Below are 12,669 nucleotides of genomic sequence, written 5' to 3' on the forward strand. Positions count from 1 at the left end.
CAGAGAACCACTCGCCGAAGAAATCCGCCGTGGCGTTGTGGTATTGACTCTGATGAATAGTTCATGCTCATGAATGCCGTGAATGCCGTCTTACGAGTGATGGACAAAGTCTCATTGTGATGTCACGGAACGAAACAAAGACAATTTCAGACGTCACGTCATCGTAGTATGGATTGGTACATGATGATGTCATAGCAAAAGCCCTACGATTTGTGTTTTCTCCTTCGTACATCGCATCAATAATGGCAATATACTCCCAACGTTGCAATAGGCTTTCACGCAGTATTACACGAGGAGACGACGTTTGCAACGCACATTGTGGTGCTTCCTTTAAAGATGTTAGATTGTCATGTATACTACCATCCAGTTCTTTAAGTTTAAGACGTCAGCGGACATGTACTTCTTCGTAATGGGTTTTGATTTGATAAACTATGACAGTTTTTGCTTCGTTCAACACTCATTATGATAATGACATCGGCATGACATGGGTCATGTGTTGAAACTTTGTACTCGTGGATGACGAGGATGATGATGACGAGCATTTGAAATGAAACAACGACAACAACAGCCGATGAATGATTGTCGATTGCCAACAGACTGAGAGCTGATATAACGAAACTACGGGTCGTGAATAATTTCTTTCAGATCAGTGCTTTAATGTAGTTATAATGTAGGATGTATTCGCCTTTAGATAATAACACTGTTGCCATAGGCCTAGTAACAACTGATGCTGTGGTGAAACGGATTTCATTTCATTTCATTTATTTCATTTCCAACAACATTTTCATACACAAAATAACACAACATCAATGCAATGTAGTAACAAAGAAAATACGTGAAGTTGACAATACTACGCATCACAAAAGCAAAGTAAACAATGAAAATTGAATTGAAACTAAAGTTGCAGGAAATGGAGGAGACATGCGAAAAAGCTAAGCTTGTATTTTGCAGTCTCCTCGTGGACAAAAAGACTAAATAACATCAAAAAGCAATTAGCTAGACATAATATAAAAGGTGTACAACACATACAGACCTATACATATAAGCAAACAAACAAACAGACGGACAAACAAACACAAGCAACCTCTCTTGTAAAGAGAAAGATAGAGAGAGAAAAACAAAACACAGTAAAGGAAAAAGAGGAAAAGAGGATTGTATTAGGCCCTATGTAGAATTCAGGACAGATTTATCAATGTATGAAGGCCTTTTTAGGCTGGAATGCCTAAAATCATGTCAATCAATCAGCAATGTGCCTTATTTTTAGTTTGGCCTTATAGTGATACAATGTGTAATATGTCTACGATGAGAAAAAAATAAATCCATTTTTTTTGAAACCTCAAGTCATTTATTTTGCATGAGCTACCGATCGGTAATACTAATTGTGTGTGCGTTTGTGTGTGTGTGTGTGTCGATGTTTCGTTTCGTTTACGTTTCGTTTCGTTTATTTATTTCCATTTCATATAAAAAAAATACAACAAATACAATGCATTCAATACACTTAATCATCTTTTTCTTACAATCTGAAATTACGCCTTTGTTTAAAGTCGATGTGAAATGTGAAATAAACCAAGAACTTAGCAAAAAGTCTCAAGAGGCCGTGTGGGGGGAAAACCATCCACACAGCATAATATAGGCACAATCAACAAATCTAAATTATACAGAACACACATCATATCACGCACAACTGGAGGAAATGGTGATTTTTTTGAATAATCGTAAGTTTGAGCATGAACGTACCTCACTTGGTATGGAATTCCAAATAATGGGAAAGCTAAAACGAAGAGATCTTTTTGTGTAAGAAGAAATAAATTAACTTTGAACAAATGAAAATCATTACATATGCGGGTGTTATAATGGTGAATACTACTGTTTATACCAAACGTCTCTGATACATTCACAGATAATGAGTTTTGAATATAAAAAATCCAAGTTTTGCAGTATGAAGGATATGTAAGTCATGAATCTTCAAAATACACAATTTTAGAGCGTGGCTTATCTAGAGAATGTATCATATTCTTCGGTTTACGAACTTCGCGTTCCATAGTTCATCAAAATGCTTCACATGGAGCATTACGAACACTGATATCGAATTCCCTTTCGAGATCAGTGATTACGAACCATACTACCAGTACACCATACACAAAGACAGTACATATTGCAGATAGTGACACTCCTCCGCTCCTCGGGGCAATGTGGTCCACAACAGCAAAGCAAGACAGAGTATAGTAGTAGCTGCTGCCCTGTTACACTTTTTACAGAAATATTATTGAAAGCGTGGAGTTACTGACAATATTGTTTACATGTATTATCTTGAAAATACATACCTTGAAATGTCTTTGCGTCTTAAGTAGCCAGATGGGATATTTTGCACCACCAAAAAGGCTGCTGTGCTTGACCGTCCCTGGCGCTCATAGGCCAAGGAGTTTTGAGATCGAACGGATTCAAAACCTAGCTAGTTCGTCTCGGAGCTGTGATATTGAAAGAAAAACAGAGTGAGTATTGAGTGATGACTGTCGGTGTTGGGAACATCTGTGACGGAAAATTGGCAGTTTTTCACACTCTTTAAAAAAGAAGAAGAAAGAAAGAAGAATTGCCCAGTCGTTAGATTTGGATGGCAAAGAGCAATACCGTGTAAACATCATAGTTTTACACCGACAAACATCCAAATGACGCAGTATAGCCCCCCCCCCCCCACACACACACACACCCCACACATCCCCCTCTAGGTTCCCCCACCTCTCTGTGTGTATGAAGTGTGTCTCACGCAACTGTCCAGAAAGACATACACAATCGTATACAATTACAAGCAATGATGGCATCCCACCTCCCTGGTAGGACGGAACAACAATACTTATTACTCTCTAAAAAAGAAAGAGTGAAAATGTTCACTCTTGAAGGAGTAAATTACAGAAAAGAGTGAGTTTTGAGTGAAATTGGAGTGAATTTTGAGTGAAAATATCTATTTTCACTCATTTTGGAGTGACCTCAGGGATCACTCGAAAATCTTGGAGTGATCCCTGAGGTCACTCAAAAATGAGTGAAAATGAACATTTTCACTCCAAAATCACTCTAATTTCACTTGAAACTCACTCTTTTCTGTTATTCACTTCTTCAAGAGTGAACATTTTCACTCTTTCTTTTTTAGAGAGTACATCAAACAAAATTATTGATACATTCATATCTAATCTAGAATATTATATGCACGTTTCAAGGCGACTAAAGCCAGCCAATGTGTCATTTTTCTCATCTCTTATAGGCTGCGTTCACATAGAAGTACAATTGTATACTTTTCGGGTATTCGGGCTCGTTTTTCGAGGGCACGCGAATAGCTTGAATCGAACAATAGGATTTCCTCACACCGGTTCACATAGGAGGGCACTATTCGAAAGTACGAATAGCTGCGAAAAGTATAGCAAAGTGGGAATCGAGCTTGTTCGATTTTCTTGCAGCGTATACCGTCACTCGTTTATGAAATAATGACACTTTTGGTCTGGATTTGCCCTTTAGCAAAAATAAGCATGTAGACTGACATTCTGATGCGGTTTAGAAATTGTTAATAAGATTTGCTGGGATGTAGGAGGAAGAAATCCTCACTGCATGGGATGGTGAGTTAACGGTGCGGGTGATGGTGTATTCGGTGCTCGAATAGCGAATAGCGAATAGCGAATAGCGAATACTTCTATGTGAATGCAGCCTTATAACAGACATCCACAAAGTTTAAACCATCTGAATGAGTGGTATGACAGTTATCACATGTCGCCATGCCAGGCAAATCTCCGACAGGTTTAAGGTTGTCATTAGTGAGACATGGAATGCTAATTATGCCTTCATTATCGAATGCATTATAAACGCGGTATGTATTCCACACCTTGCTACATCACTTTGTACGACCTGAATGACGGTTAGAGAATATAACCAACCAATATAACCAACTCCAAGACAGTAGGCCATAAAAATAGACAAGCGATTGATAGGTGTATTTTGTGCAGTGCTCCGCGCTTTCAAGACACTACAAGAGCATTTCGACTTTTTATTCTTGAACGAAAGCAAGAGACACCGTTGAAAAGGACTCTTTGTTTTTTCCGGAGCGTATACAGAGAACAATTATGCCTTATCCTAGTCGGTTCCAAAATTGGCTTGATTGTGGACGAAGGCAGCCAGTTGTTCTCGTCACCTGAGATTTGGAACCACGACCTGCAATAAGCCGAGAGGGTGCCGATGTTGAGCTCCCTGGTAAAATTCAGTTATACATGTACTTACGGGTGGAGCTTCATATTGCAGAAAGGAAGAGAAAATGGTAGGTACTTTATCAATGTACATTTATTGTGCCAATGAGACTACAATGTAATAATAAGGGTTGCATCTTACCTATTTCTGAACTTCAAGTAGGTCTACATTAGCACGGAGGAAGCTAATTCCATGGGCGTCACCAGGGGGGGTGCGTTGGGTGCGAACGCACCCCCCTTCAGATCCTTAAAAAAAAAAAAAAAAAAAAAAAAACAGTCTGCGAGCGACCTCAACGCCGGACGCTAAATAATTATTCTTTTCTATTTTTTTTTTTATATTTGGCACCAGAGACACACACAAAAAAAAAACAAAAAAAAAAAAATCGTCGGCAAAAACAATTCGCACCCCTGGTTCTGGCAGCACTGATTTTATACATATCTATTAGTATTCTACAGTGTTTACTATTTATCGACCGTACTGTACATCCGTGCGATACGGAGCACTTATACACGTTTGCACGTACGTGTGCTACTTACAAGTATGTAGGGTCTATGTACGTTACTTCTGACCAATCCATATTGCCAGCCCAAGAGCGAGCCTTAGCCTCATAAAAAAAAAAAAATGGAAAAAAAAAATGGAGGGCAAGCATATCATTTTGCCCACCCCCCCCTCCATAATTCCAGAGACGAGAAGATTTTCTTCTTTTTTTTTTTTTGACAGAAAAACAAAATGTTACCCCCATAAAAATATTGGAGGGGCAAGCATATTTTAATTTTGCCCCCCCCCCATAATTAATAATTCCCGTAATGAGAAGATTTTCTTGCTTTTGAAAGAAAACAAAAATGTTGCCCCCATAAAAATATTGGAAGGCAAGCGCACCATTTGCCCCACCCCACATAATCATAATTCCCGCGATGAAAAGATTTTCTTACTTTTTTGTTAGAATTTAAGAAATCTGTCCAATTATTTCACCCAAAAGCAGTGGCGTAACTACGGAGGGGGGGGGGGGGTGCGCCCCCTCCCAATCCGCTGGTAAAAACAAAAAAACAAACAAACAAACAAACAAACAAACAAACAAACAAACAAACTTACCGAAATAGTAGTTCAAGTGTTAGTAAACTGCTTTTTGAATGAAAGGGTGATCAAGAAATAAGATATTTTTTCTATGATTTCTTTTAACCATAATTAAATAGGTATATATAGTGTGAAACATTGTTCAAAAAACGCGAACCCGACAAAAGATTGTGATTTAGCGTGACTCCTGGTTGGCATTCTGCATATTATAAGCAGGATGTGCGCAGTGTACTCAGTACATCCGAACGAAGAGTCGCTACAATGTTGCGCAATGTGATGTAGAATGTACACCTTTGTACCTCACGCTTCGTTATATCAAAGCTAGATCATTGATTTTGCAGTGTTGCTTTACATACTAAATGTCTTGCATTGCCAATAAAAAGAAAATCCTAACTTTTCCATGTATATAATACACACACACAAACAAACACGCACAATTAGTTTAGGGAATGCTCTAAAGTGCAGATTTTGGACATCCTTTCCACGACGCCACCTCGCTGGTCATAGCTCCCCCAGTCATGAACATAAACCCACACCCTTGACTACAGTGGCGGATCCAGTGGGAGGGGCGCACCGGGCGTCCCCCCCCCCTCCCCCTTTAATTTCCAAAGTGAAAAAAAAAATAATATAGCTTCAAACGACAGTTTTTGGACAGTAAAATGTCAAAATTTTCAAGCTCGCTCGCTCCTCTCGCTCGCATTTAGTCGTAATGCCATTCTCCTGAAGTTGCTGCCAGTAATTGCCGGCAGTTGCGCCTGGTGCGCCCCCCCCCCCCCCCCCCCTTTGATTTCCAAAGCGAAAAAAATATAGCTACAAACGGCAGTTTGGGGACTGTAAAATGTCAAAGTTTTCAAGCTCGCTCGCTCCGTTCGCTCGCATTTAATGTTTATGCCATTCTTCTGATGTTGCTGCCAGTAATGGCCTGCAGTTGCGCCCCGTGCGCCCCCCCCTTAATTTCCAAAGCGAAAAAATATGGCTAAGAACGGCAGTTTTTGGACTGCAAAATGTAAAAATTTCAAGCTCGCTCTCTTCGCTCGCTCGCATTTAATCGTTATGTAATTCACCTGATGTTGCTGCCAGTAATTGCCAGCAGTTCCGCCCGGTGCCCCTCCCCCCCCCTTAATTTCCAAGACGAAAAAATATGGCTAAGAACGGCAGTTTTTGGACTGTAAAATGTAAAATTTTCAAGCTCGCTCGTTCCGCTCGCTCGAATGTAATCATTATGCTCTCCTGATATTGCTGCCATTATTTGCCAGCAGTTGCGCCCGATGCGCCCCCTTAAATTCTAAAGCGAAGAAATATAGCTACACAACGGCAGTTTGTTTGTTTTTTGTTTTTTACTGTAAAATGTCAAAATTTTCAAGCTCCCTCGCTCGCTCGAATTTAATTGTTACGCAGTTCTCCTGATGTTGCTGCCAGTAATTGCCAGCAGTTGGGCCCGGTGCGCCCCCCCCCCCCCCCTCCTTTATTTCCAAAGCGAAAAAATATGGCTACAAATGGCAGTTTTGGGACTGTAAAATGTCAAAATTTCCAAGCTCGCTCTCTTCGCTCGCTCGCATTTAATTGTTATGCCATTCACCTGATGTTGCTGCCAGTAATTGCCAGCAGTTGCGCCCGGTGCGATCCCCCCCCCCTTAATTTCCAAAGCAAAAAAAGATGGCTACAAACGGCAGTTTTTGGACTGTAAAATGTCAAAATTTTCAAGCTCGCTCGCTCGCTCGCTCGCATTTAATTGTTATGCAATTCTCCTGATGTTGCTGCCAGTAATTACCGGCAGTTGCGCCCGTTGCGCCCCCACCCCTCCTTTATTTCCAAAGCGAAAAAATATGGCTCCAAATGGCAGTTTCGGGACTGTAAAATGTCAAAATTTTCAAGCTCGCTCTCTTCGCCCGCTCGCATTTAATTGTTATGCCATTCACCTGATGTTGCTGCCAGTATTAAATTGCCAGCAGTTGCGCCCGGTGCGCCCCCCTCTTAATTTCCAAAGCAAAAAAAAAAATATGGCTATACAAACGGCAGTTTTTGGACTGTAAAATGTCAAAATTTTCAAGCTCTCATTTAATTGTTATGCAATTCTCCTGATGTTGCTGCAAGTAATTACCGGCAGTTGCGCCCGTTGCGCCCCCCACCCCTCCTTTATTTCCAAAGCGAAAAAATATGGCTCTAAATGGCAGTTTTTGGACTGTAAAATGTCAAAATTTCCAAGCTCGCTCTCTTTGCTCTCTCGCATTTAATTATTATGCCATTCTCCTGATATCGTTGCCAGTAATTTGTCGTTTCACACCGTCATTCCGTAATCCATTTATAGGGGGTACAACCCCCTCCGGCACTTCCACACCCTCCCCCCACCCTTGCTCGCTCCCTCGCATACTAACCCCCCTCCCCCCCCCCCCCCCAAGATGAAATCCTATAGCTACGCCGGTGCCCTTTCCCCGCTTGGTTTCCCTAAAAAAACAGTAAAAGTCTAGGGATTGAAAGCTTCCTATATTCCAAATGTCTGTCCAAAAAATCTCGTAAACATTTTAGTGTCAAAACGCACCCCCCTTGAAAAAATGCTGGTGACGCCCATGAATTCACAGACAAATTACTTGTAAATCAAACTGGGACAAGATGATTTGCCCTGAATATTGAACTGAGTTATTTGAGACTATCTTTCTCATCGCTTATTCTTGTGAAACCAAGGGAGTTGTGGGTGATACGAACAGACGTGACCTTTTATTATCCGTCATTGCTGTCGTCACCCAGTAGGGCGAAGTCACAGCGTCTCCCATTGCGTTTGGCATGAATACAGCAGGTTGAATGTCAAACGACTGAGATTATTACCATGATTTGAATGACTTAACATTATCCCAAAATGACTCGTCATCTTAGCGGTCGTTTGTTTGTTCAGTCTCGTGACGTGTTCTGTTTCGGACCCCACTCAAACCACTCCTCGATTCGTAAAATTTCGGACGTTAGCGGACGAACTCACGTCATGTGTACATCCAGGGAGTTCGGTCAGTGTGGTGGAGAGCCAAACTCGATGTCTCATCACAGCAGAAAATTGCACAGCGCCCTCTAACAAAAGGGATGTCGCATCGCGACAGAAAGTTCCCAAAATAATGATAAGGAGGGGAACCCTCTGATTTTCGCCTTATTTTGGCGCAATCATGAATGGTTACAACTCAGTAGATGCCCAATATTTGGAAGTAAATTTACCGTCAGACGGCTATTACATGCCCATGCAAAAACTGTCTATACCGGGTACTTAATTTGCACAATGGTCTATGATATTCAAAGTTAAAGTTTACTCGTACTTCATTTCACATTCAGTAGCTCCACTTTGATAGAGAAAGTCCTCGTCACGATAAGCAAAGCAAATCCGGCTGCAAGAAAACGTAAAACAAATACATAATATGAATATATTATTTGCCTGTTTTAATTCTCACTCTTCAGAGCGACAGAAACACCCGATATAATTAATTTCATTTAGGCATGATAAATTCTTTTAGTATGGCTTCATTGTAACGACACAGAGAAATACAGTACACCATGCCTGTGATTTGGGACGTGCCACCACCCTGCTTTTGATATGCCTTGCATGCATGCGACGTATACTCCATGTACCACCGTGTTGACTGAGGGCAAAGGATCACACGCGCGACCAGTGTATGTATAATACACATACTGTAAACACATAGGCGGCTTTCTGTGCTGTGCAGCTAAAACTCGGCACGAAACTGTCTGATGCATGCACAACACTCATTCAATACGGTTCCAGAACGTACACATTGTGCATTTCGCAGCCTCGCTCGCGCTATATGCTAGCATGCTTTCAGTGTGAAAACCGTGGCCGTGCGTTCGTACGTACGTCCCAAAGAATGTGACTGGGTTGCCGTGATTTCCGGATCTGAAAGTGCCGTTTCTTCTAAATTATGGCGGAATTTTACCGACAACATTACCGAAATCTGGACAGTTAATAATATATGAAGAAAATATCAACTGCGATACTACTTTCCGGTGGATTATATTCGTGGAACTTTATATCATCAGCAGCTTCTTCATAAAAAGTTTCTTTGCACTCTGGAGGGACAATCGCTACAGTTCACTAACTTTGCCCATCGCCTTGTACAGCCGCCTACTGTGTGAGGAGCTTCCACGTACAGCTGTGCAATCTCACGGGCATTTCAACACTATAAACATCAGCGAGCTTGTGTATACTTGGCGTGCCTTTCCCTTGTCGCACGCTATCTATCCTACTTTCCTCTCGTCTCGGGCAAGGATTTAATCCAAAATGCGTGAATACAAAGTTGTGGTTCTTGGCAGTGGAGGTGTGGGTAAAAGTGCCCTAACTGTCCAGTTTGTCTCGGGCAATTTTGTGGAGAAATACGACCCCACAATCGAGGATTTCTACCGCAAAGCCATTGAGGTCGAAAATACAATGGCGATTTTGGAAATCTTGGATACGGCTGGAACGGAACAGTTCGCGTCGATGAGAGATTTATACATCAGAAATGGACAGGGTTTTCTTGTTGTTTACAGTGTTACGAGTAAACAATCCTTTGGAGATGTTCTCAATATTCGGGAGCAGATAGTGAGGGTGAAAGGAACAGACAGGGTCCCCATGGTTCTTGTTGGAAATAAGGCGGACTTGGAGCACGAGCGTCAGGTGCCCACCAGCGAAGGGATGATCCTCGCCAACCGATGGGGCGTGCCGTTCTATGAGAGCTCCGCTAAGAGCACGTTGAATGTAAACGATGTATTCGCAGACTGTGTTGTGGAGATCATGCATATACTTGCTCCACACAAACCAAGCAGTGGAGGATGCTGTTCAAAGTGTGTTATTTTGTGATTTTGGAATCACAAATGATAGGTAAGTTTCAAAATGTGAGCTTTTTTAATCAACATCTAGATCTGAAATATTTCATTTGTCTGTACCAACAAAAAAGACAAACAGTAAAATGAAGGAAAATTTTTAGAGAGGTCTAATTTATGAATTTTGAATGAAAGGTTGTTATTGATTATAAAAGCTAGGTCTCTCTCTGGTAATGCAAGCAAGCCGCCCGTAATTCAATCAAAATTTGACCGCCGGCTATGTAGCTAGAACTCTACATGCTGCGTTTGCGTGCAGTCGAATTTTGGCACTGGAGGTGGAGGTCAAACCTTGGTGCGAGTTTTTTCATACAGATATGAAATAAATTTCCCATTACAGTGCAGTGAATGACGGTAATATTGCTATCCCAGCAAGGATGGTTGACTAATGAAAAGGACCAGGCTGTGGACTACTGTTTCACAACAAAATGTTAACATGAATTACTTTCTGAACTACCCCGTATGTACAATGTAAATTATAGCACTGGAGAATTACTGAAACATATCAATCTAAGACTATGGAAACACTTCATTATGCCTGTTCCCCCCCCCCCCCATTTTTTCCTTGCCACTGTTCACTACCTGACCCTTAATATTAGCTTATCTGCTTTATGCACAGATGCACGAACATGTACAATCATAGAATTATCATTTAAAAGAGACATGTCAACAAGCTGGTATTCCCAATTTAATAGTCGAGAAATCACAGAGAAACAGTCAGATTGCAGGTCATTGGAAACATTGCCACTGAATGACACACATAAAAATGTGTTTGTAGTCTTACAGATCATCTATGACTTTTAAACCTCTTTATACCTGCTACATGATCAAACTCCTGTCTTCCTCATCTCTTCTGCTCTTTGCTTTTGTTTTCTTTTAGTTCTTGTCTGTTGTCTTTGGCTTGACTCCTGACCACATTAGTACATGACGACAAGTGTATCGCTAAAATTTCTTTCTCTGAATCAAACGCAGTTCTCCAGGACTGGAGGAAGTCAACAAAAGAAGAGTGTATTATAATACCAGTACTTTTTGATTGAGGGTGACTTTGTCTCAACATGCTATAAAATGAGGGATATTTCATGTTTGCACATGTACACAATGTATGGGGGGGGGGGGAGGTGAACCAGCCAGCCCCATGCACATTTGACAGAGTAAAATTTAAACAGAAAGAAGAAAAATACTGCTAGAGACTCTTAGTCTTAAGGCATTGTCATTACAGACATGAAGCCTTTTTAGGGCTCCCAGGATAACATGCCGTGTACATTGTACAAAGTACATGCGCATGCTGCTTAATCCTTTGGTCACGTTCTGACATCTCAATTCCTATTCTCTCTTTATGAAGTCTGGAAAGCACATGACATGGGTACATGTATTAAAGGTATCTAGTGCTTGTGGCTTCTATTTTTTATTTTTTTAATCATCCATTACATTTGTAGCTTCTGTGGCTGTTTGCTTCATTGCCCTACTAGAGTCTTGAAAGAGTTTGTGTACAATGTATCACCTTGATTTATGATTGGGTGAAAGATTATGAAACTTGCTGTAATATGGCTATGTCACAGTGCAAGAATGGGGCTCAGGCAATAAATATCAGTGCTGTTACATAACTTTTTGACATGTGAATTATAAAGTTGCTTTTTTTTTCAGGAAAATAAGCTTGTACATATCGCACATGTCTAGATTTGAATCAGTAATTTCTAGCAAACATTTTTCAGCAAAATTTGAATTAATTTGTTATAGCCAGGGCTGTTCTCACTACTATAAATTTAACAAGGTCATGTTGGGTCATGTGAGTGGAGGTCATCTAATCAGCATGTATCCATGAACAATGCAAATCCTTTAACTGATGAGAATGTATTCTCTATTTACTAGATGGGTTACTTTCAATTACTCAAGCAAGCATGAACATGAATTTAGTATCCAATACAAACACTTTAAATACCCGGTACTTCAAGTGCAGACTGTTTCCTACAAAAATTCATTGTGATACTGATACTGTACATTTATGCGTGAAGAGCCAAAAAGTAAACAGGTTTGTTATGTACACTGCAAGGATTTATAGTTTGTATAGTCCTGCATTTTGAGTTCATAATTTGACCTCTGTTGGGGTAAGCCAGTGTAGAAAAAAACAGCTTGGATACACATTGACCTCCTCTCCTTATTTACTTCTGTGCATGCAGGCATTATTGGCTAATGCCCAATGCAATATATGGCCTACAATTGTACACACCCACAACAGCAGCCATGTAGAACTTGCCTCATTGATTTTAGCAATGCAACATTTCTTTCAACAGAAAATGCTCAGCCTTTCGTGGGGTGGGGGGGGGGGGGGAAATTATCCACCTGAAAACATTCACACTTCTTAAATATCAGTCTTGTTCAGACCTCTCTTGTTTATAGGTTATGATACCAATATACAGGTCATTGTCTTCCTGTAATATTTGTATTACGTGTTGAAACCAACATACAATGTATAGCAAATAGAAAGTTAAGAAGAAGAAGAAGAAGAAGAAGAAGAAG

General features: G+C 40.7%; 1 protein-coding gene across 1 annotated transcript in view; it reads left to right on the forward strand.

Moving 5' to 3' along the window:
* The first annotated feature begins 9,133 nt into the window (after positions 1-9,133).
* Positions 9,134-12,669, forward strand: part of LOC139723737 (ras-related protein Rap-2b-like) — a 57,614-nt gene continuing 54,078 nt past the window's right edge. Inside the window, exon 1 of the mRNA XM_071634952.1 lies at positions 9,134-10,153. Within this exon, the coding sequence (XP_071491053.1) occupies positions 9,575-10,132 (558 nt within the window). The 5' untranslated portion in view covers positions 9,134-9,574 and the 3' untranslated portion in view covers positions 10,133-10,153. The remainder of the gene's footprint in view (positions 10,154-12,669) is intronic.

Source organism: Diadema antillarum, unplaced genomic scaffold (genome assembly GCF_040938485.1).
Source record: "Diadema antillarum isolate AM-2024a unplaced genomic scaffold, OU_Dant_1.0 scf00000198, whole genome shotgun sequence".
NCBI lineage: Eukaryota > Metazoa > Echinodermata > Echinoidea > Diadematoida > Diadematidae > Diadema > Diadema antillarum.